This window comes from Protomyctophum parallelum, assembly GCF_964188405.1.
Source record: "Protomyctophum parallelum genome assembly, chromosome: 14".
In the NCBI taxonomy this organism is placed as follows: Eukaryota; Metazoa; Chordata; class Actinopteri; order Myctophiformes; family Myctophidae; genus Protomyctophum; species Protomyctophum parallelum.
In genome coordinates this window covers 36,509,130-36,532,637 of record NC_139709.1, presented here as the reverse complement: position 1 = coordinate 36,532,637, position 23,508 = coordinate 36,509,130, and the positions used below count along the sequence as shown (strand labels likewise).

The 23,508-nt window shown below is 42.8% G+C and overlaps 1 protein-coding gene across 1 annotated transcript in view; it reads right to left on the bottom strand.

Moving 5' to 3' along the window:
* Window positions 1-23,508, bottom strand: part of adcy8 (adenylate cyclase 8 (brain)) — a gene marked incomplete at both ends in the record, with an annotated part of 139,562 nt that overhangs the window by 70,455 nt on the left and 45,599 nt on the right. Inside the window, 3 exons of the mRNA XM_083782771.1 lie at window positions 79-190; window positions 1,457-1,587; window positions 12,005-12,154. Coding sequence (XP_083638897.1) covers window positions 79-190; window positions 1,457-1,587; window positions 12,005-12,154 — 393 coding nt within the window. The remainder of the gene's footprint in view (window positions 1-78; window positions 191-1,456; window positions 1,588-12,004; window positions 12,155-23,508) is intronic.

Sequence of the window (23,508 nt, the reverse complement as noted above, 5' to 3'; positions counted from 1 at the left end):
TTCCCCCCTCAAAACAATAGAATCAATAATGCAAAAAAAACAAACAAAACAAGTGAAGGAAGGAGATGAACAACTCACGTGGGCAAGGCGGTCGAATCTGGCGAAGAGCTCGTTGAGCATACGGACGAGCTCCTGTGCCGACAGCGTCGTGGACAGGTTGGTGAATCCTTTCACGTCTGCGAAAAGAATGCTGCATAAAATACGATAAATGTCACGTTAATGTCCACACATAAATATATATATCACTGTACAAGTACAAGTACATGTTTCAGCAAGGCTGCAACAGATAATCACGCTAATCAAAATGCAACATTAATAGCTCTAAAATCGATTTTTAATAAAAAACTGAAAGTCAGTAGATCATATTTAATCAAAATAAGAATAACGGTGGAAACCCATTGTACATTTAAAGCTGCAGAAGTTACAGTACCGCTTTAAAGGGATATTTCACTTTCAAACATCTTAACGTGTCTTTTGTGAGCACCGCAGAGAGTTTTTAAGTTGCTTGATTCAGTATTTAGATATATTCCTTTGTTTCTCTTTTCTCCAGACCTACCTGACATTCTCGTAGCGGTGGATGTAGATCATTTGGTTTCTCTTTTCTCCAGACCTACCTGTTTTCTTTTGTTTCTCTTTTCTCCAGACCTACCTGTTTTCCTTTGTTTCTCTTTTCTCCAGACCTACCTGACATTCTCTGTTTTCTTTTGTTTCTCTTTTCTCCAGACCGACCTGACATTCTCTGTTTTCTTTTGTTTCTCTTTTCTCCAGACCTACCTGTTTTCCTTTGTTTCTCTTTTCTCCAGACCTACCTGACATTCTCTGTTTTCTTTTGTTTCTCTTTTTTCCAGACCGACCTGACATTCTCTGTTTTCTTTTGTTTCTCTTTTCTCCAGACCTACCTGTTTTCCTTTGTTTCTCTTTTCTCCAGACCTACCTGACATTCTCTGTTTTCTTTTGTTTCTCTTTTCTCCAGACCGACCTGACATTCTCTGTTTTCTTTTGTTTCTCTTTTCTCCAGACCGACCTGACATTCTCTGTTTTCTTTTGTTTCTCTTTTCTCCAGCCCGACCTGACATTCTCTGTTTTCTTTGGTTTCTCTTTTCTCCAGACCGACCTGACATTCTCTGTTTTCTTTTGTTTCTCTTTTCTCCAGCCCGACCTGACATTCTCTGTTTTCTTTGGTTTCTCTTTTCTCCAGACCGACCTGACATTCTCTGTTTTCTTTGGTTTCTCTTTTCTCCAGACCTACCTGACATTCTCTGTTTTCTTTTGTTTCTCTTTTCTCCAGACCTACCTGACATTCTTTGGTTTCTCTTTTCTCCAGACCGACCTGACATTCTCTGTTTTCTTTTGTTTCTCTTTTCTCCAGACCTACCTGACATTCTTTGGTTTCTCTTTTCTCCAGACCGACCTGACATTCTCTGTTTTCTTTTGTTTCTCTTTTCTCCAGACCTACCTGACATTCTCGTAGCGGTGGATGTAGATCCTGTGGAACTGGTGCTGCAGGTGCTCATCGTCCACATTGGTCATGTCGTTGATCATCTCCAGAACCACGAAGCGAGGGAGGACCGACAGCACCAGTCTCTCCTGAGGACCCCAAAGCAAACACAGAATGATTCCACAATATGACCATTATATATATCGTATTCTTTTTGCCTCAGGCCTCTTACATGATATCTAGATGCTAATCAGGGCTGAGCAGACACAGGTTCCAGAGACTACAAACATGGCTGCAGAATTTAAACATGTCGTTGCTGTCGGGTGGAAACCTGCTATGTCAAAAACTGTTTATTTTCAAGAGGCAAAAATGTCAAACTTTCCTTATGATTTTAGCATGTGACATCATGATTCTGAATCCATTCCAAAAATTTGTTTTGCACAAAGAACACGGCCATAGACGACATGCCAAATGTAATGAGTATGAATGAATGTAAATCAGCACAATAGTGGCTATGGCTGATTTTAGCCCAAGCAGTGTATTTTGTGCAAAACGAATGCTTGGAATGTATTCAGAATCATGAAAACCCCCTAGTTTGACATGTCACATGCTACTTAAAGCGTGAGGAAAGTTTGACATGTCACATGCTACTTAAAGCGTGAGGAAAGTTTGACATGTCACATGCTACTTAAAGCGTGAGGAAAGTTTGACATGTCACATGCTACTTAAAGCGTGAGGAAAGTTTGACATGTCACATGCTACTTAAAGCGTGAGGAAAGTTTGACATGTCACATGCTACTTAAAGCGTGAGGAAAGTTTGACATGTCACATGCTACTTAAAGCGTGAGGAAAGTTTGACATTTTTGACATTTTTGCCTGCCATATAGGATGAATGGTAAAAGTTAATGGTACAACATGTTAATGGTACAAGAAACCCATATAATAAAAAAAATCCCCAATACCGACAGCCGGTCAGCAAGTGAATTCATGAATGTATGTATATAGACAATATTTTAGGCCAATAAAAAAACTATATACCATATTTCCTACTTTAAACAATAGAAGCCTGTCGGCTGCCGGACTAATATGGGAGTTAATATTGATGTCAGTGTGAAACTCCATATTTGCACAAGACAGACACACTCTGATAGGATCAGATCTGAGGGTCTTATAAAGATGACACTACTGTTCATCCATGAAATATAGCACGCTCAAATGTATGAGGGTGGAATTTGTGTGAGGAAAAAAAAACACAGAGGTAGGCAATGTTTAATTCATGACAAAAAAAAACAAATACGGTAATAGGCTTGATCAAGAGCTTTGATTGCTGTTCAGAGATATAGCTTGCAATTCAATATCTCTTCCAGTTCAATCAAGCGGGACACTTGCTGTGCTGTGTGTCATTATTTGAATACGAGCACATCGATCGTTGCGTCTGTCTATGCTTTAGAAGGCCTGTGGCTTTTGGATCCCATCTTCCAGACAGCGTGGCGGCCGTGGCCAAAATCCCAAAGCCTTAGGAGACATTGGCTACAGTATCCGATAAGTGAACAGATAAATAAACTTTTACTTTACTTCTGACCTGTGTTAATTTCTGATTTAGTCTCAGTCTTTTGAATTAGTCTACTAAATATCAAAAGTCTTTCAGTCTTTTACTCTTTTAGTCTTATTATTAGTCTTACTGTAGTCAACCAAATGAACACTGCTTCTGACCCCCCACAAAAGAAAAACAAACAAATCCAATATCCACAAAGCATAATACTGCATGTACCCTCTCCATATCACACCGAACGGCTTTGGGACCCTCTTTCTCTCTCTCGGCTCCTCAAGGCCCAAATTATGATTTGGGACGCAAATTATTTCTGTGTCATGCCGGAGGATGGACGATGGAGTTGGCAGAAATGTAGAAGCACTGGGAAGTAGGTTTTTGCCTCTCTGTCTCTCTCCTCCCTCTGGTCAAACTGCACATTACTGTCCTTAAATGGCCACACACTGTGTAAAGCTGCAGGCCAAAATCCACATATTGGCCTGTAGAGAAAGGTACAGTATAACATAACACGCAATAATAACGTTTGTGACATGTTAGCCTAGTGCTTGGAGTTGATCAATCCAGTGGTTTGCGAGATTAGTTGCAGACAGATGGACGGACCGGCAAGACAGACCATCAGACGGGAAGACTGACTGACATACAAGACTGTTTTATGACGTTGTTTATAATCTAAACAACGTATATACTTTGCTGTATGACACATAGCTGGATTAAGCTATGTTCTGTTCAGGCATCAGGGAGCTTGTAGATCTGCATGTTTTCTTTCTTTTAAGACAATTTGATTCATTTTATTAGACTTTCTTTGATTATTTGCTTTTAGAATTTCTTGATATACATTTTGGCATATATATACAAACCGTATTCTTTATAGTTTGTTGATTACTTTTGACCCAGCAATTAGCCTGTCGCTAAGTCCCACCCAAGCCCGTTGTTGGCCAATACCACGTTAGCAACGGTTACTAGGTTAGGATCCCGGTCAAGCTTGCAATGCTGGTCAAAATGGTTTTGCAGTGTCAACAAATATATTTGCTGTACAGCATGTGTGGACCTCAGAAAGAGGGTTTGTTTTCTTACCTGTTATGAGCAAACTAGTCCATTCCATGAATTATTTCGCTCCGTTTAGTAGTATCTATAAAAATAGGCTCTCATTGACTTCCATTGTAACGGGGAACAGCTCTCAAAATCAGTCAGTTAGCACATAAGCGAACACAACAAAAGCTGATTCTGACAGTTTATGACATCAGGAAAACTCATGCCGTTTTATTTTCGTCTTTTGATAGATTTATAAAGTAACTATATTGGTTGGAGATATACAGTACAGTGAAGCGGTTCTGGTGTTCCTCGATCGTTTGTAAACAAGTCGCCATGCTGTTTGAGATGCACCCAGCTGCAGTCCCAGACATTTCTCCTAAAGCGTCTCCCTCAAACACGTCCAAAATTGTGTATGGTGTTTGCGACAAGTGGACGAGATCAGAATCAGATACATTATTTTGTTTACATCCAACGGTCTGGATGGTAAGTCTGGGACCGAGGCTATACATGTATACATATATGTATACATATATACATCAGGAGTGTTTGTACAGATTTGGACCCATCAGATCGTTTTGTAGGCAAACTTGTCAGGGTTGCCAAGTCTGCTTATTTCCCGCTACTTTTGGCTTAAGGCTAATAATTAGTAATGTAATACATTACCAAAACATTAATTATCATAGACATAGGCCTACATAGTATTTATAATGATAAATGCATACAATATTTTTATTAGGATTATATATGGTCATATTATTGTGTTTGTTTTGGCTTGTTTTTCTTGATTTGGCTTTAAGAGTTGGCTTGTTTTTGGAGGTTGGTTGGCTTATATCTCTCACACAATGTGGCAACACCGAAGTCAAAACAAAAACATGTTTTTTATTTTTTATTAAAAATAAAACCGCAGTTTTCCTGTCATAAATGGTCATAATCAGCTTAGTGTTCTAAAAGAGTGAGTTTGAGAGTTGTTTCCCCGTTACAATGGAAGTCAATGAGAGCCTATTTTTATTTCTAATATGTAGGCTACTATTAAACTGCACAACGGAGCGAAATAATTCATGGAATGGACTAGTTTGCTCATAAGGTAAGAAAACAAACACACACATGCTGTACAGCAAATATATTTATTGACACTGCAAAACCATTTTGACCAGCATTGAAAGCTTGACCAGTATCTTAACCTAGTAACCGTTTCTAACGTGGTATTGGCCAAGAACGGGCTTGGGTGGGACTTAGCGACAGGCTAATTGTCTTATATCATTTAATTCATTAACATTTTTGAGGTATTAAAGAAGGCCTTCAATTGTATACACTGATATTGCATGTTGGTTTGTTTACTGTTGAGTGAGAAAACAATGTTGCACATTAAGCAAGTCATCCGACCGGGGACCCCCCAAAATCATGGGGGTCCCACACCACAGTTTGGGAACCAGTAAGTGTGAATCTCGATTTTCCTGCAACAATTTTCACACGATTCTTATTTTTCCCATGAAAATATTTGTCTTTAGTCTGTAGTTGCTGAACTTTACTACATTCAAAATGTGGCACCTGGAGTGGCACTCTTAGGGGTCGATTTAGGACTTCTATTTTACTTACTTCTATATTACTAATCTAATTACAGTATTATGATCTGGGGGCGTGTAGTATGTCATATTGCAATTTTGGGCATGTTAAGAAGCGCTTTTGACACCCCGCGGAGTGCGCAAAACGGCCTTGAATTAGTCATGGGTGTGTTTAAGGCGTGTTTGAGACGTACCCAATCAACATGTCCGTACTATTCTCTTTACCAGTCAGCTGATGTCACATACGGAATGCGCACTTTGGGGATCGTGGTATGACATTTCTTCAGGCTGGCACCATAGAAGACATGACATGCCTTTGTCACATTTGGGTTAATTATTCCTATTGCACTGCATGCTGTCACCTTTATGCCTCAAAAGAACAGACCCATCTTTCAGATCGGAATGGAATTGCGAGTAGATAGCAGCATATTGGCAAATTGGCAATTCATTAATTAATTCGATAACGATAGAACCATGTACCATACAGCGAATGAAAGCAAGATTCCTAAGGAATATGGAGATTTTTACATTTAATAAAACGGTTGAGAAATGAGAGAACCATGAGTGTTTATAGGCTAATATCAACGTTTTTTTATGAAAGACCAAACGGGCTGTGAACTTGAAGAGCTCAATCACCATCCCGACACGGAAGAAATATAGCCTAGTGCATGCATGTATATGCACTGTTGCACTTGCACACAGTAGCCTACACACGCTCTTTATTTGTTTCTATTGAAAAACACCAGTAAAATAACGTTTATTATATTTTATTTCATTCAAGTCACGACGAAGGAATGAGTTGAATGCGTGCTGCGTAATGCTGTGGCCCCGATGGTATGGTCTTCGCTGAGTTCGCTCGTAGCATTTTATTGAAGAAGACTTGAATCGGGTGTGATACAGCATATGAAAGCACATTTCCCACGGATTATGGAGATGTTTTTATTTATTTTTAAGGTTGAGAAATGAAAGAATTATGGCCGTTTCTAATCTCAACATTTTTTTTTAAAAGACGCAAAACTGCCATGTCTCATAGAAACAAGTAAATAGGTCTATAAAAATAAGCGCATATAACAGGCGTCTGTAACCTATTTTAAATGAAGTGCCATGTTTTTATTTTCTAAATAGTGAGTCTGCCATATCCAGATGAATTTGAATGACACCACATTAAAATAAAAAAACATATTTTGATTGTCCACAAATATAAAGTTCTTCCTTCTTTTTAAATATGTTCTTGCACATTGTTATAATGATCATTATATATCTCCCTGCAGTCAGAGTTCATAGTTTTAATGAATGAATGTGATGCATTGTGAGCTGGTATAGATCTGCTATTTTCAAAAGTAATCTTTTTATTTAATTTTTGGATTAGCTGTCCTTAGTTGGGCAAATGCATTCATCTGGGGATCATTGACATCGGAATGTGCTGTGTGAGGATCACTGGTTTAAACAACATTAGGAGAAAAGCCCAAATAACCACTTTAGAAACAAGAAAAACAACTACACAGAAAGCAACTTTACAGAAAAATAAGCCGCTTATAATAAACAGACATGGCAACACTCTACCAGCTTCCCAGAGCCGCTCAAGTGTCAAATCAAACAGTGCTTTTTGCGTTTATGAGGTGGTCAGACCCACGTCTAATCGTTATGCGCTGAGTGTCTTTAGGTCAAGGGGCTTAATAGCAAATTGCGCAAAGCGAAAATAATTAACATATGGACACTCCCACAATGCTAAAATATTCAGGACCGCGGTAAGCCATAATGTGTGTGCGTTCAACACGGGTCAGTGCGTTCAACACGGGCCGATATGCCTTTCATAATACGAATGTGCGCAGAGCGAGGCCAATTTATGTATTTCCATTGGTAAAACGCACCTTCAAAATCTACCCATCTAAGTCTCTCGCAACTAAAGTAACTAAAATGAATTGGACAACCACCTAGTGCTGCACAATTCTTGCTCTTAACATATAAATCTGATCGCAGAGTCTGAATCTAGATCTCGATATGTTTTCGATGAATTGTGCAGCACTAGAACCAGTGTGCTAGAAAACAGAGCATTGTTCACAGCTCTTTGACCAAAACCTACAACAAGACAGTGCAGTGCAGCGGAGCGTTGCTAACTCCAACACCCCAGGAGGCGCCAAAAATATCCGACCACATCAGTTCCTCTCATGGTTGTGACGCACTCAGCGCAGGCAGACCTTCGCGCACAGCCGCGTCAGAAGAACCTGACGCCCGACGTCAACCCCGGCTTTTTAGACAGCTGGTGGATGGAAAAGAAGCTCTACCTCCGCGGCTGACTGACGCGACGGACAGATTCACGGAAACGCTCTCCCCCGCTTCAGTCAGTCAGCCGCGGAGGTGGAGCTTCTTTTCCATCCACCAGCTGTCTAAAAAGCCGGGGTTGACGTCGGGCGTCAGGTTCTTCTGACGCGGCTGTGCGCGAATATGTGCCTGAGCCCATTGTGAGGCTTGTGAGCTTGTAGATCAGCTCTACTGTTCGAAAAAAAGCCAATCATTGTTTTATACATTTACTTTTACTATTATTATTACTATTATCTAAATAGCCTGTCGGGTGAAAACCTCATTATGTCAAAACTGTTACTTTTCAGGATTCAAATTCAAAAACAGTATAGCAGCTCAAAAAATGTTATTTACTGTTGCTTTACTTAAGTAAATAACCTGAGTACTTCTTCTACCACTGTGTGTATTGTAGTCTAGCAGCAGTAATAGGCTCTGATTTGTTGACATTAGGTCTGGCTGGCTGGCTCGCACGCACGCACGCACGCACGCACGCACGCACGCACGCACGCACACACACACACACACACACACACACACACACACACACACACACACACACACAGTATGTTTGCTTGGGTAGAGTGCACGGCGGTTTGAAGCCACAGAAAGCTTTTAAGGTCTGATGTTTCCTGGAACACAAGATAAAGCAGGGGAGGTAGGTAATGGAGTGGCGTGTGTGTGTGTGTGTGTGTGTGTGTGTGTGTGTGTGTGTGTGTGTGTGTGTGTGTGTGTGTGTGTGTGTGTGTGTGTGTGTGTGTGTGTGTGTGTGCAAGTGCGCGCGAGGGTGTGTGTGTGTGTGTGTGTGTGTGCAGTTTTGGGAAAGTTAATTTTTTAATGAACTAGTTCAGTTCACAGTTTTTTTTTTTTTAAATGAACTAGTTCCGTTCATAGTTCATCATTCGAAATGTCATATATACAGTAGTTCATGGTTCCAAAAAATTAACTATTATAGTTATTTTTCGTTCGTTCGTTCGTTCTTTTTTTTTCTTTTATTATTGCCACAGCCCATAGCCATATAAAACCGCAGACTTTATTCCTATTGGAAATTAAGTCCAAACTTTCAAAAAATATGGGATTAATAAAGTGACAACTTTTACAATATCTCCATTACCATTATACAAATTAATTCCGTATCATTTTTTTTATATTTTGGAAAAAATAGCTCTTTTGCAATGTGAAATGCCACCGAATTCTTAATAATTTTCCTTGTCTTCATGGGCACACTTGTGAAAGCTGCATGCTTTTATTGTGAAGGCAAAAGTTTCTGAATGTTCTCGGTTCTTACAGCCTGCATATCTCCGCATGCTGAAAATAGCAGATCTACAAGCTCACAACGCACCGCGGACGCGATGCGTTGTGAGCTTGTAGATCAGCTATTTTCAGCTGTACGACGAAGAATAAATCCGGCATCACTGCGCTTCACTCACTGGGATGTAAAGATGTCTTATGTTGGCCGTTCGGGCGGTATATGGACACATACCTCCTCGATGCAAAAATAACTAACTAAGCTATTGGAAGCTATTTTTCGTGGCACATTATGTTTAATCAAACAACAAGTTTCCTCAGTGTTTGGGTCTGGAGTTGGGACATGTTCTGTGTCTGCTGTCTGTCTGCGTGCTACGTGTATGAACGGATCATCATGCAGTAGATGCGTGCTGCGTGCTCCAGTGACGGCTGAGAAAGATTAGTTAATTTGTGTCTGATAAGGGCTTATTTGTGGGTTTTCCGCTAGATATTAAGGCCTGTTTAGGGTGTGTTTTAGCACCGGGGATTTCATCTGGAAGGCTCTATGGAAACACTCACTCTTTTCCTTTATTTTATATTTTTATAGAGACAGACAGTAGGCTGACAGGAAATGGGGGAGAGAGATGGGGAGTGACATGCAGTAAAGGCCATCGGGATCGGGAGTCTAACCTGCGGCACACTGCCAGACTCTGACTACCGGCCAAGGTGCCTGGTCCTCTGAGCCACGACCCAGGCTGGAAACACTCACTCTTGAACGAAGTTGAACGTGAGAAAGTGTGTGTGTGTGTGTGTGTGTGTGTGACTGTGTGTGTGTGTGTGTGTGTGTGTGTGTGTGTGTGTGTGTGTGTGTGTGTGTGTGTGTGTGTGTGTGTGTGTGTGTGTGTGTGTGTGTGTGTGTGTGTGTGTGTGTGTGTCTGTGTCTGACCTAGATGCACTCCATAACAAGGCACTCACACACAGTGAAACTCTAGAGTAGAGAGATGCCCCCTCAGCCATCTGGCCCTGGAACTCCGGGCACAAACACAAACAGAGCCACAAGATAGAAAACCCATTGGACTAAACCAAATTATAAAACAGCAAAAGGAAAACTATCTGACACATTGGAAAGAAGCAACACAAAAGCAGAGTAAACTAGAATGCTATCTGGCCCTAAACAGAGAATACACAGTGGCAGAATACCTGAGCACCGTGACCGACCCAAAACAAAGAAAAATCTTAACTAGGTACAGACTCAGTGAGCACAGTCTCGCGATCGAGAAAGGCCGTCATAGGCAGACCTGTATCCCGAGAGAAGACAGACTATGCACCCACTGCACACAAAATGAAGTGGAAACCGAGCTACACTTCCTAACCATCTGTCCATTGTACCAAGACATCAGAGACACATACTTCCCACAGATTACAACCACACACAGAGATTTTGAAAACATGACCAATGGTAACAAATTATAGAAAAAAAGAGGAAAAAAGTCACTGTGACCGCAAGTTGAATACTCAGTTGAATTTGCTGAATGCTGAGCAACGCAGCGCTCTGAATGTGGACCGACTGACTGTGTGCAATGGCATGTTCTAAGTTCGCTAGTTGTACTGAGAGAAAGTTTGAAGAAGCCATTCTCAGATGTAGAACTAATAAAATAATATTTGACTGAACTGATGAAGGCAAAGAAAATAGGCGAGTGGGCGAGTGGGCAGCCCCGTGGGGCCCACGTGGCCCACAACCCGCAATTGTATTTGCGCGCACACATGGGAACCGAGTAACCGACCATGGTCTTATTCAAAAATGTGTTGTGGACAGTATTTCTAATTGAGTACTCCTGGTCTATACGGTATCTGTGAATGCACGTTACACACTGTACTCTGTGGGTCTGAGTGTGCGAGCGTGCGCACTTCATGGTAGTGATTAGTGAATATTCTAAGAGACAGATTATGGTTGTTTTATTGGGTTATGGCCTGGGTCTTAGTAATATAGGAGATTTACGGTCGAAGGCTTCAGCTTCAGCTGTGAGAGGAGGGGTTACATTGAAGGAACGAGAGGTTTCATGCAGCTTTAACCGTGGATTTCACAGAGCCTGGGAAGCACGGAGGGAATTGCAGGGCCTTCGCATGTCATTCCACGCCTCTTAGCCGTTCTAAAGGCCACGGTAAACTGCGTGCTGAAGGCCAGGGGCGGATCTACTGTAGGCACAGTGAGGCCCGGGCCTTACTTCAGCTAAGGGCAGATGGTTGTGTATTTACGAGCAGGCTATCGTGTCTGTTTCAAGGAAACAGTTCGGTTGCCTGCCTCTGATTGGTTAGAGCTCGTCACTCTGAACTGCCCAAAACCCTGACAATGTCAGCTGTCTCCGTGGCGTGCACCGTTGCGCATTCGACTTCCATTCCTAGCGGACCAGGATCGAATCCCTCTCCCGACGCTACTATTTTAATTATCTAAAATCCACCTCACATTATTTTATTGGGATTAAGGTTAGGTTTAGGCATAGTTTTGTGTCCCTCAGAGCGCCCGCTTGGTGAGAAAATGAAGTAGTTAGGCATAAGTTACCAGTGGTGGAAAGTATACAAGTACTTTTGCTTAAGTACAATTTTGAGGTATTTGTTCTAACACATGCATTTTCTGCACATTTTCTTCTACTACAGTACATTTCACTTCAGAGACAAATGTTGTACTTTTACTCCACTACAATTATTTGACAACTTTAGTTACCAGTGTTTGTGTGTGTGTGTGTGTGTGTGTGTGTGTGTGTGTGTGTGTGTGTGTGTGTGTGTGTGTGTGTGTGTGTGTGTGTGTGTGTGTGTGTGTGTGTGTGTGTGTGGGTGTGTGTGTGTGTGTGTGTGTGTGTGTGTGTGTGTGTGTGTGTGTGTGTGTGCGTGCGTGTGTACCTGTCTCTGGTTCTCCGTCTCCAGGCGGAGCCGGGCCTCTATGCAGCGGCGTGTCTCCAGGAAGGCCTGCCTCTGTGCTCTGTCTGACAGGTAGCTGATGAAGATGCCTGCAGTGTTCATACACATGAACAACACCGCCTGCGCTATCACCTGAGGCAGAGACACAGAGAGAGAGATTTGTCTGATGTTTTTATCACACGTTTTAGAGCATACATGGGCCACTGGCGGCCCAGGGGCCACATAATAATGAATAATTATAAATATCCGGCCCCTAACACAGGTGTTTATTTAAAGCAAATGTAGCAGGTTTCACTTCAGACAAGATCAACTGAAGGAAGGAAGGGACAAGTACTATGACGCAAGAAGAGTCAACCGAAGGCCACAACACTGTAGCTAGCAGGTCACACACACAAACAATGGTTGTTCGCGAACTTTGGAGTGAACTTCAGTGAACTTTGGAGCTGTGAGGTTGTGATTTCACACGCGGGGACCTGTCACGCCCATTTAATATTTGATTTGTAGAGTCAAGTGGTAGGAAAAACAAGTGGTCAATATATTAAGTCAAGTCAAGTCATTTAGTCAACATAGATTAATTTTTATTTAGTTTATGTCAGTGAACAAGATTGCTCACGTGATAGGCTAATGTAACTGCTGGTCAATCAGTGAAATCATGTACTTCATCATCCACGGGACGCTGTAATCCTGTAGTAGGCCTACCAATTTCATAATGTATATCAAGTTTTTAATGTGAATGTCCAAAAACGTAACATTTTACTAAATCGGAAATGATTTTTAAATGTATAATTTTAGTAGCAAGCTCACAACACGATACGTTGTGACACGTTGTGAGCTTGTAGATTGACGCTTTTCACTACTTTTGCTCGACACCTTGTTTCGTCTACATCATCTCCCATTATGGTCTGTACTAAAGAGACTTGGCTTGAACTGCACTTGTAATTGTGTCATATCAGCAGCCATATTGTTCAGTCAACCTTACGTGCCAAGAGCATATTAAAAATTAATGTTGTGCTGGGTTAAATGAGGCTGTTGTTACCTCAATGCAGAGAGCTAGCTCTGATGAAGACTGGATTATATGAGGCTGTTGTTACCTCAATGCAGAGAGCTCTGATAAAGACTGGGTTATATGAGGCTGTTGTTATCTCAATGCAGAGCTCTGATAGAGACTGGGTTATATGAGGCTGTTGTTACCTCAATGCAGAGCTCTGATAAAGACTGGGTTATATGAGGCTGTTGTTACCTCAATGCAGAGCTCTGATAGAGACTGGGTTATATGAGGCTGTTGTTACCTCAATGCAGAGCTCTGATAAAGACTGGGTTATATGAGGCTGTTGTTACCTCAATGCAGAGAGCTCTGATAAAGACTGGATTATATGAGGCTGTTGTTACCTCAATGCAGAGCTCTGATAGAGACTGGGTTATATGAGGCTGTTGTTACCTCAATGCAGAGCTCTGATAGAGACTGGGTTATATGAGGCTGTTGTTACCTCAATGCAGAGAGCTCTGATAAAGACTGGATTATATGAGGCTGTTGTTACCTCAATGCAGAGCTCTGATAGAGACTGGGTTATATGAGGCTGTTGTTACCTCAATGCAGAGCTCTGATAGAGACTGGGTTATATGAGGCTGTTGTTACCTCAATGCAGAGAGCTCTGATAAGGACTGGGTTAAATGAGGCTGTTGTTACCTCAATGCAGAGAGCTCTGACAAAGTCAACGAGCCGAGACGCTCAAGCTAGAACGGTGTGTGGTTTTCAAAGTGGGGTCCAGGGAAATCCGGGGGTTAATATAAATTAGACCATTTTAACCACTTGATACATTTATACACTGGCTATTCAAAAACAGCAAGCTATTTATTTTTATATTTGAAAACATCGAAAATGTTTTGAACATTTTGAATTGTTTAACACAAATCTTCTCTTCTCTGCGTCCTTTTTTTTTTTATTATATTTTTTATCCCACGATTTTGTAACCCATTTCTCACCCCTGTGTCAATCATCTAATGTGATCCTGGGCTCTACACACCCTCCACCAACCTGGGGAGAGCAACGGACCAAGTTGCTCCTTTACACCTGACTGGGGGGAGTTTCCCTGGTTGGACGTACAGTAGCGCGTGGAAGGAACACGTTATTCCAACCAGTTCCTTTCCCCTCCATCAGGCACCGCTGCTGGCCAGGGGGAGGCAGTTTTAGAGACCAGGATTACTGCATGTTTTTGTGAGGGTACCAACCCTAGGGGACACGGGGAGAACATGCAAACTCCACACAGAAAGGCCCTTTCGCCAACCCCGCCTTCGGGTATGGGCACTGATGACGCAGAGGAGGAAACACGCCGCCAGCACCCACAGCGCCCCGAGCGGGAATCGAACCCAGGACCTTCTAGCTGTGAGGCGACAGCACTACCAACTGTGCCACCGTGCCCCGATACAGATGGTTCCCAAAATGTTTAGCCCGTGACCCAAAAGACAAATTAGACATTCCCTCAGGAGTGCGTGCGTGCGTGTGTGCGTGGCTGTTTATCATGTTCCATCTCCCGAGACAGCATCAGCACTGATTCAATTTCTACCTTAACCCCCTGTGACTCGCAAGCCCTGCGGGGTGACAAAATTAACCCCTCACGCACGCATGCACGCACGCACACACACACACGCACGCACGCACGCACACACACACACACACACACACACACACACACACACACACACACACACACACACACACACACACACACACACACACACACACACACACACACACACACAACACACACACACGCACACGCACACGCCATAAACCTAAACCAAAGAAAAAAAAATTCTGTGCAGCCTCACAACGTTAAGGAAAAGCTTCAAACTCAAATTTGCACACACATAACATTGAATCTTGAAGTTATTCTGTTGCTTCAGGCTACTCAGTGTGAATGGAGCTCAATGCTGAATATAGCAGCTCTACAACCTAACCCTATAAGCTTGCAATATGTGTCACAGTCATGGGGGGGCTTGTAGATCTGGTATTTGGCAGATACTCAGACAACGCTTAATGCCTAACCTGAATAATTTCCGTATTTGGAATCATGCTGTATGACTCTTACAATGTTTGAACCATAAAACAACCGTTTATCGCACAAGGACCAGGAAAATCTGCTCACAATGTATTTTTCTAACATTCTACCATACTTGTGGGGACATTTGGTCCTCACAAGTATAGTAACACACACACACTCTCACACATGCACGCACACACACATGCACGCCTTATGCTGTGGCAACAGTAGCGACGGTAGCGCGGAGCAAAGCCATGTTGTTTTGGAAAAGACGCGCCGGTGCAGTGTGAAGCCAAGCCAGCTAGCGAGGATATAGCGGGGCAGAGCTGGCTGTAAAGGGCAACGACATGGAGACCTTTAGGATCTCATTAAGGGGGGTGGAAGTGGCAGCCATGTGGATGTTTTTAACAAGCTCTCGTTAAAAAGGATCCCTGGCTAATAAACCCTTAATGCAATATAGTTGTCCTATCTATACCTTAAATATTTTTGTCCATGTCCATTATTTGATTAACCACTTAAACCATCTGCATTGTGAAGAAAGCTTTCACCCAAAATAGCATATTGACAAGATGGTTAATCGAAAAAGTAATCGATAAAAAAAAATATATTAATAATAATAATGGAAGACTCTGCACATGAGGAATGGGCTAAGAGTCCTCATGAATAATAATAATAAATCACTTGGAAAATAATCAAGAATTGCTTATAGAAGTATTTATTAGTTGTAGTATTGGCTACTTAATAATAATAATTGTACATGAGTTACTTGAGTTTGAATAAATGTACAGTACTTGGATACTTTCCACCACTGGGTAACAGCAACAATGTGGATGTTTTAACGAGCTCATTAAAAACAGTTAAGACGCACGCACACACACACACACACACACACACACACACACACACACACACACACACACACACACACACACACACACACACACACACACACACACACACACACACACACACACACACACACAAGAGCTAAAAACAGCTTTCAAGCTAGCAAGCAAACAAGCAATATGTAGGATGATGCAACGTGGTATAGGGCCACTAACAATGTTTACATAGATACATAAACTGTCATAACTGTCATAATTCACCGTCCGTCATACAATCCCATGTATACTTGCTCTAATAAGAGCTTTTTAAAAGCGATCACATCTTGTGTTCTGGCTTCTTTGATGTCACATTTACTGACATCTGTCTGTCATGAACCGGCTATCTTCGCATTTAAAAAAAAAAATCGTAAATGAATGCCCTACTCGATCATACTACCACGTCACACAAAAGCATCAAAGCTAGCAGATCTACAAGCTCGAAACGCAGTGTGAAGTGACACATTTTGAGCTTCTAGATCTGCTACATTTGCTAATTGGAATCCTGAATGAAGTAACAGTTTTGAACATGATGACGATAGCATATTATTCTCAGGTACAGTGCATATACCATGATAGATGACATGGCCAAAGCAGTTCCGGGGGTCCCCAGCCAAAAACCCCTGAGAACCCCTGCTCTAGTCTATAAAGTACTAAAACCCTTTTCATGAAGGGTCTGAGTCATGTTGAGGCTGTATAGTTCATGGAGGGTCTGAGTCATGTTGAGGCTGTAGTGGTTCATGGAGGGTCTGAGTCATGTTGAGGCTGTAGTGGTTCATGGAGGGTCTGAGTCATGTTGAGGCTGTAGTGGTTCATGAAGGGTCTGAGTCATGTTGAGGCTGTATAGTTCATGAAGGGTCTGAGTCATGTTGAGGCTGTATAGTTCATGAAGGGTCTGAGTCATGTTGAGGCTGTATAGTTCATGGAGGGTCTGAGTCATGTTGAGGCTGTATAGTTCATGAAGGGTCTGAGTCATGTTGAGGCTGTAGTGGTTCATGAAGGGTCTGAGTCATGTTGAGGCTGTAGTGGTTCATGAAGGGTCTGAGTCATGTTGAGGCTGTATAGTTCATGAAGGGTCTGAGTCATGTTGAGGCTGTAGTGGTTCATGGAGGGTCTGAGTCATGTTGAGGCTGTAGTGGTTCATGGAGGGTCTGAGTCATGTTGAGGCTGTAGTGGTTCATGAAGGGTCTGAGTCATGTTGAGGCTGTATAGTTCATGAAGGGTCTGAGTCATGTTGAGGCTGTAGTGGTTCATGAAGGGTCTGAGTCATGTTGAGGCTGTATAGTTCATGAAGGGTCTGAGTCATGTTGAGGCTGTATAGTTCATGAAGGGTCTGAGTCATGTTGAGGCTGTATAGTTCATGGAGGGTCTGAGTCATGTTGAGGCTGTATAGTTCATGGAGGGTCTGAGTCATGTTGAGGCTGTATAGTTCATGAAGGGTCTGAGTCATGTTGAGGCTGTAGTGGTTCATGAAGGGTCTGAGTCATGTTGAGGCTGTAGTGGTTCATGAAGGGTCTGAGTCATGTTGAGGCTGTAGTGGTTCATGAAGGGTCTGAGTCATGTTGAGGCTGTAGTGGTTCATGGAGGGTCTGAGTCATGTTGAGGCTGTATAGTTCATGGAGGGTCTGAGTCATGTTGAGGCTGTATAGTTCATGGAGGGTCTGAGTCATGTTGAGGCTGTATAGTTCATGAAGGGTCTGAGTCATGTTGAGGCTGTATAGTTCATGAAGGGTCTGAGTCATGTTGAGGCTGTATAGTTCATGAAGGGTCTGAGTCATGTTGAGGCTGTATAGTTCATGAAGGGTCTGAGTCATGTTGAGGCTGTAGTGGTTCATGGAGGGTCTGAGTCATGTTGAGGCTGTATAGTTCATGGAGGGTCTGAGTCATGTTGAGGCTGTATAGTTCATGAAGGGTCTGAGTCATGTTGAGGCTGTAGTGGTTCATGGAGGGTCTGAGTCATGTTGAGGCTGTATAGTTCATGAAGGGTCTGAGTCATGTTGAGGCTGTAGTGGTTCATGGAGGGTCTGAGTCATGTTGAGGCTGTATAGTTCATGAAGGGTCTGAGTCATGTTGAGGCTGTAGTGGTTCATGAAGGGTCTGAGTCATGTTGAGGCTGTAGTGGTTCATGAAGGGTCTGAGTCATGTTGAGGCTGTATAGTTCATGGAGGGTCTGAGTCATGTTGAGGCTGTAGTGGTTCATGTCTGAAAGGGCTGAGTCATGTTGAGGCTTTAGTGGTTCACATTGTTCTCTTTTGATTTATTCAACAACTTGAACCCCAATATCATTGGGGTTCGTCTGGCAGAAACCTCAGGCTCTTATATCCATATTTTTAACCATTTATGACTGAGACCAGATTCGACAAAATGTCTTCACAGTTTTCTGAAAATCAGTGGTTTTCAAACTACCGGTATTTCATGTCAAGGACCCCAAAGTGCCCAAACATTATATGAAATTGGCCGCCGAACCGCATCTGAAAATATGTTGTTACAGGGACTGATTTCAAATTTGAATCCGGAAAACGTGCAGTTTGTAATGTGAGGTTTCCACCCGACAGAGACGACATGCTGTGGCACGGCAAAGAGACGTTGTGGCCCAAGTACAGCCCAATCAAAAGTAATAACATGAGCTTGTGACTACATTGGAACACAGTTATTTTCCCCCCCTCCATTACCTGGAAAGTAGCCATTCTAGTACAGCACAATACAAGGTCACCATCCCACACTGGCTGTATACGAGCTGTGTTGACAGCTGATACTCCAAAATACACACCAATATGACTGGAATTAATTATTGTGTGCGTGCGTGCGACCGTGCGTGCATGTGAGAGAGAGAGAGAGAGAGAGAGAGAGAGAGAGAGAGAGAGAGAGAATGACGCACACTGTCTCAGATCACGTTTCAACTGGGTCACTGCATGTTCTGTTAACAGACATCCCGACAATCTGCAATCTGATCGTTGTCAAATGCTGCACGATGAAGTCTTGCTTACATTTGAGTTACGAGACAGACAGACTGTCTAGACAGACAGACAGACAGACAGACAGACTTTGGCAGAGAGAGAGAGAGAGAGAGAGAGAGAGAGAGAGAGAGGTCTTCATTGATCCTGTGGGGTAAATTCAGTCCATAGGCAGCACAGCAATTAGGGCACAGACAAAGTAAGCTACTGAAATATACAGGCAGGACTGGGAGTATCTAAGAAACACCCTGCAGGCCAGTGTGCATTCCTATGTATATACGTACAGTAATAGACCCTATATACAGTAATAGACCCTATATACAGTAATATACCCTATATACAGTATTAGACCCTATACAGTATACAGCCCTATATACAGTAATAGCCCTATATACAGCCCTATATACAGTAATAGACAGAACGAAAAAACATTGCACGGATGCACCTGGCATGTATCCTCAGTGATATGTATCCCCAGCTCATCAGGGTTTCGGGTCTCGCAACATCATACCCCTCACTCAGGTGATCCAGCCGGGTGATCAAGTCCCGACTTACGTGCCAGTAGCTACGCTTGATCAGTCCATTAGGGAAAGACCAGGGCCACACAATCCGTTGCTGTGGAACTACTCTGCCGGGACTGGGAGGTAGATCAATCTGGTGCATAGAAGAACTAGGCTCTGTGGGTTGACTCCTGTCCGGGCCCCTCCTACGTCTCACTAGGTCCACTCCTGCTCTCACCAGGTCCAGGACCTGTGCGTTGCACCAGACTCCCAGCACCAGACGCTTCATTCAGTAGTGGTGGAGTCTTGAGCCGCAATGGTTCTGCAGGCTCCACTTGGGCAACAGAAGTGATGCAGGCTCCGCTTGTAATAGACAAAGTAATGTGTGGGATTTGTGGGATATTTTCTATAATTTGAGGGTGGGATAGGGGGGTGTGAGTGACAACGTATATTGTCTCGGTCGGGTGGAAAACCTCACATGTTTAAAAGAGTCACTTTGCAGGATTCAAATAACAACAAAAGTAGCAGATCTATACAAGCCTTTCGGTCTGCTACTTTTTATGCTTTCGCGTGACTGTTGTATTATCAAGTAGGGAACTAATATTTAAGAAGGGAAAAACACCAACAATTTAAACACTGCTGGGATAAGAGGTTTTCCCTCACACATTTCCTGAAAAGGAACGGTTATGGAGTATATGGACTGACATATACGCACGCGCACAAACACACATACAGATTTGTTAGATATGAAATAGCCACAGTAAATCCCATCACGGATGTGTAAAATCCCCCAGTCATTCCTTCTCTGCGCCTCAACAATTTCACCAGCAAACACACCGTTTCAGAATGGTTTCAGAGTGGTTAAAATAAAACCTATGGGTCAGTGGATCAGGCCTTGATGGATCTTCTGACGTAGAGCCGTGATCCAGTCACTATTATAAGACAGACCAAATATAGAAACAAACAGTGATCCAGTCACTCTTATAATTTATAAGACAGACCAACTAGAAACAAACAGTGATCCAGTCACTATTAAAATTTATAAGACAGACCAAGTGACAAACAGTGATCCAGTCACTATTATAATATATATATAGCTGCATGCAGAAAATGAGGAATGCCAAAAAAGCTGAACGTTACAGAAGCACAAAACCAAAAACAGAATGTCCAACAATGCAAACCTTCAAAAATACACAAGGCAGAGAAGTCCAAACCATACAGAAGTCCAAACAGGGAACCAGGAACTCCAATTGGCTCAACACAGGAAACAAAGACTTATGTTCTGACAGTTTGCGTGAATGTGTGTGCAATGAGTCCAGTATTTATAGGAGGCAGGTTAATGGCAAAGTGTTCACAGGTGGGCTGACGAGGGAGTTGGAGACAGGTGAGTGAATGGGACTGGAAATTGGAAATTTAAAATGTGCTCTTCGTTGACATTGTACAGTGAAGAGGCTCGAGTTCAGGCAGCTCTTTTAGACTGTTAATTAACTCAAACTAAGTTGATGCTGACAGTATAGATTTTACTCTTACTATTAATTTTGCTACTTATTAGGAAGAAAACCCCGACTGGATCCACGGATCAGGATCCGACTCTTCAAATGCTCCAACTAATTGATTTAATCAAAAGTGGTATTTAATCAAAAAGCCCATGGTGTCATGATGCTCCCTGAATTTGTATGCACATCCGTTATATAATATAATTCCAAATAACTATCTGACTGATAAAAAATGCTGTGCAGTAATAGAAAAGTGTGATGCATTGGAAATGCATCATAGAATCGTTACCTGGTGAATCGTAATCAAACAGAATTGTGAGGGCAGTACGCCAATGCACACCTCTATAGAGCGTCGCAGTCCCCCGCCCCCTTCCATGACGACAAGAGACCCGGAAATGAATTCCCCGTTCATTTTGATCATAGACTTTAAAAATATATAGACGTTTACGCTGCAGACAAGACCAACTCGAGTTGTAACAAAAAAGTGCCTTTTTTTCTTCTTTCTAATTATTTTATCGTCCCAAAACATTTATTGTCATGATTTGTCACAACTCGAGGTGGCTTTGTCCGCAGCGTAAACGTCTTTAAATAAATACTCTTTGAAAAGTCTATGAGGAAAATGAACAGAGAATGATTTTCCGGGTCTCTCGTTGTCATGAAAGGGGGCGGGACTGCGGCGCTCTATACCGACTATGGATCAAAGTGGAATTGCTTTTGCCGATGCGTTGAGTAGAGGAATTGTTTTAGTAGAGGACCCTCAGCATGTGATTCAAATGTGGGGTTGATTAAGATGACAAGTGTGTTGTAATAAAAACAAGTGGACCAATGAATAAATGCAGGCTTTAGATGACACAAAACTAAACTAAATATATTAATGATGAACTGTGTTGTAATGTAAAACTAGGTTTGGGTTTCAAAATTTAATTAGATACTTTATGTTAGGGGTTCAGTGGAAATGGGTAATTTTAGACCTGTATAAGCACAAGGGGACTGAAAACAAAATGGATCCATGACTTGAATGGATCCAAACGAGATAGAAAAACAACCGGTTTGGCCCTCTGGATGGATGGGGGATAAAACACCAGTCATTATGGCCAGGACAGGCTGCACAATTTACTGTACTGAGGATCAAATCACATAGACAGAGAGAGAGAGAGACAGAGAGAGAGAGAGAGAGAGAGAGATAGGAGAGAGAGAGAGTAGCCCTATACTATAATTCTCTGTTTACCGGATTCCTTCGTAAAATCAATCAACCGCCTCCAACTTGTCTGAAATACTGCCTCCAGGGCTCTTACAAGAGCCTGAAAATACGACCACACCCCCCCCCCCCCCCCCGCCCTGTTCTCGCCTCACTGCACATTGGGGTCACCTGTGGTGTTCAGAATTGATTTTACAATTGTACTGTTTGTTTTTAAATCACTGGCCTGGCCTTGCAGTGCCTTACATTAACTGACCTTCTGACCTTGTCCTCCTGCCTGTAATCTCGGGTCCACAGACAAGCTGTTACTCGCGGTACCCGCATGGGTGATAACAGAAGGCATGGGTTACGATTTTGTGACCCATTTTTCACCCCTGTGTCAATTATCTAATGTGATCCTGGGCTCTACACACCCTCCTCCAACCTAGTCCCCATATATGGGGGACATGCGGAGAGCAACGGACTTGAACTCATGCTTCCTTCATGCCTGAGTGTCCAAGTTGCTCCTTTACACCTGACAGGAGGGAGTTTCCCTGGTTGGACGTAGCGCGTGGAAGGAACACGTTATTCCAACCAGTTCCTTTCCACTCCATCAAGCGCCCCGGCAGGCCAGGGGGAGGCAGTTTAGAGACCAGGATTACTGCATGTTTTTGTGAGGGTACCTACCCTAGGGGACACGGGGAGAACATGCAAACTCCACACAGAAAGGCCCTTTCGCCAACCCTGCCTCTGGTATGGGCACTGATGACGCGGAGGAGGAAACACGCCGCCAGCACCCACAGCGTCCCGAGCGGGAATTGAACCCAGGACCTTCTAGCTGTGAGGTGACAGCACTACCAACTGTGCCACCGACGCCGTGCCCCTTTGTGATTTACTTTATAAGTGTTGACTACAAAGCTCTATATTCTGACAGTACTCATTGCCAGAGCAGCGGTTCCCAAACTGTGGTGCGCGCACCCTGTATAGAGCCGCAGCCGCTCTGTGTCTCACACTCTCCGTGTCTGAGAGTGCAGTCAACATTCCAGCCCCCCGCTCCTCCCCCTCACACATGCACAGTGGCAGATTATTTAGTTTTAACTCAAGACAAGACCACTTACTTTGTTGTATCTGTTGTATCTTTAGTTAACCAAACTAAAATCCAGTAATCCACACGTGTCAGAAGGCTATGTTAACCAGGAACACTGTGCAGTGCAAGCTAAGTAATGAACAACACCAGCTGGAAATGCTTCAGTCGTTAATTGTGTGTGTGTGTGTGTGTGTGTGTGTGTGTGTGTGTGTGTGTGTGTGTGTGTGTGTGTGTGTGTGTGTGTGTGTGTGTGTGTGTGTCACTCTCCCTGAAATTAAACTGAAAGGATACTCAGGACTAATAATGCACTATATTATTGGAATATTTGATATACAAAGAAATTGGCAGAC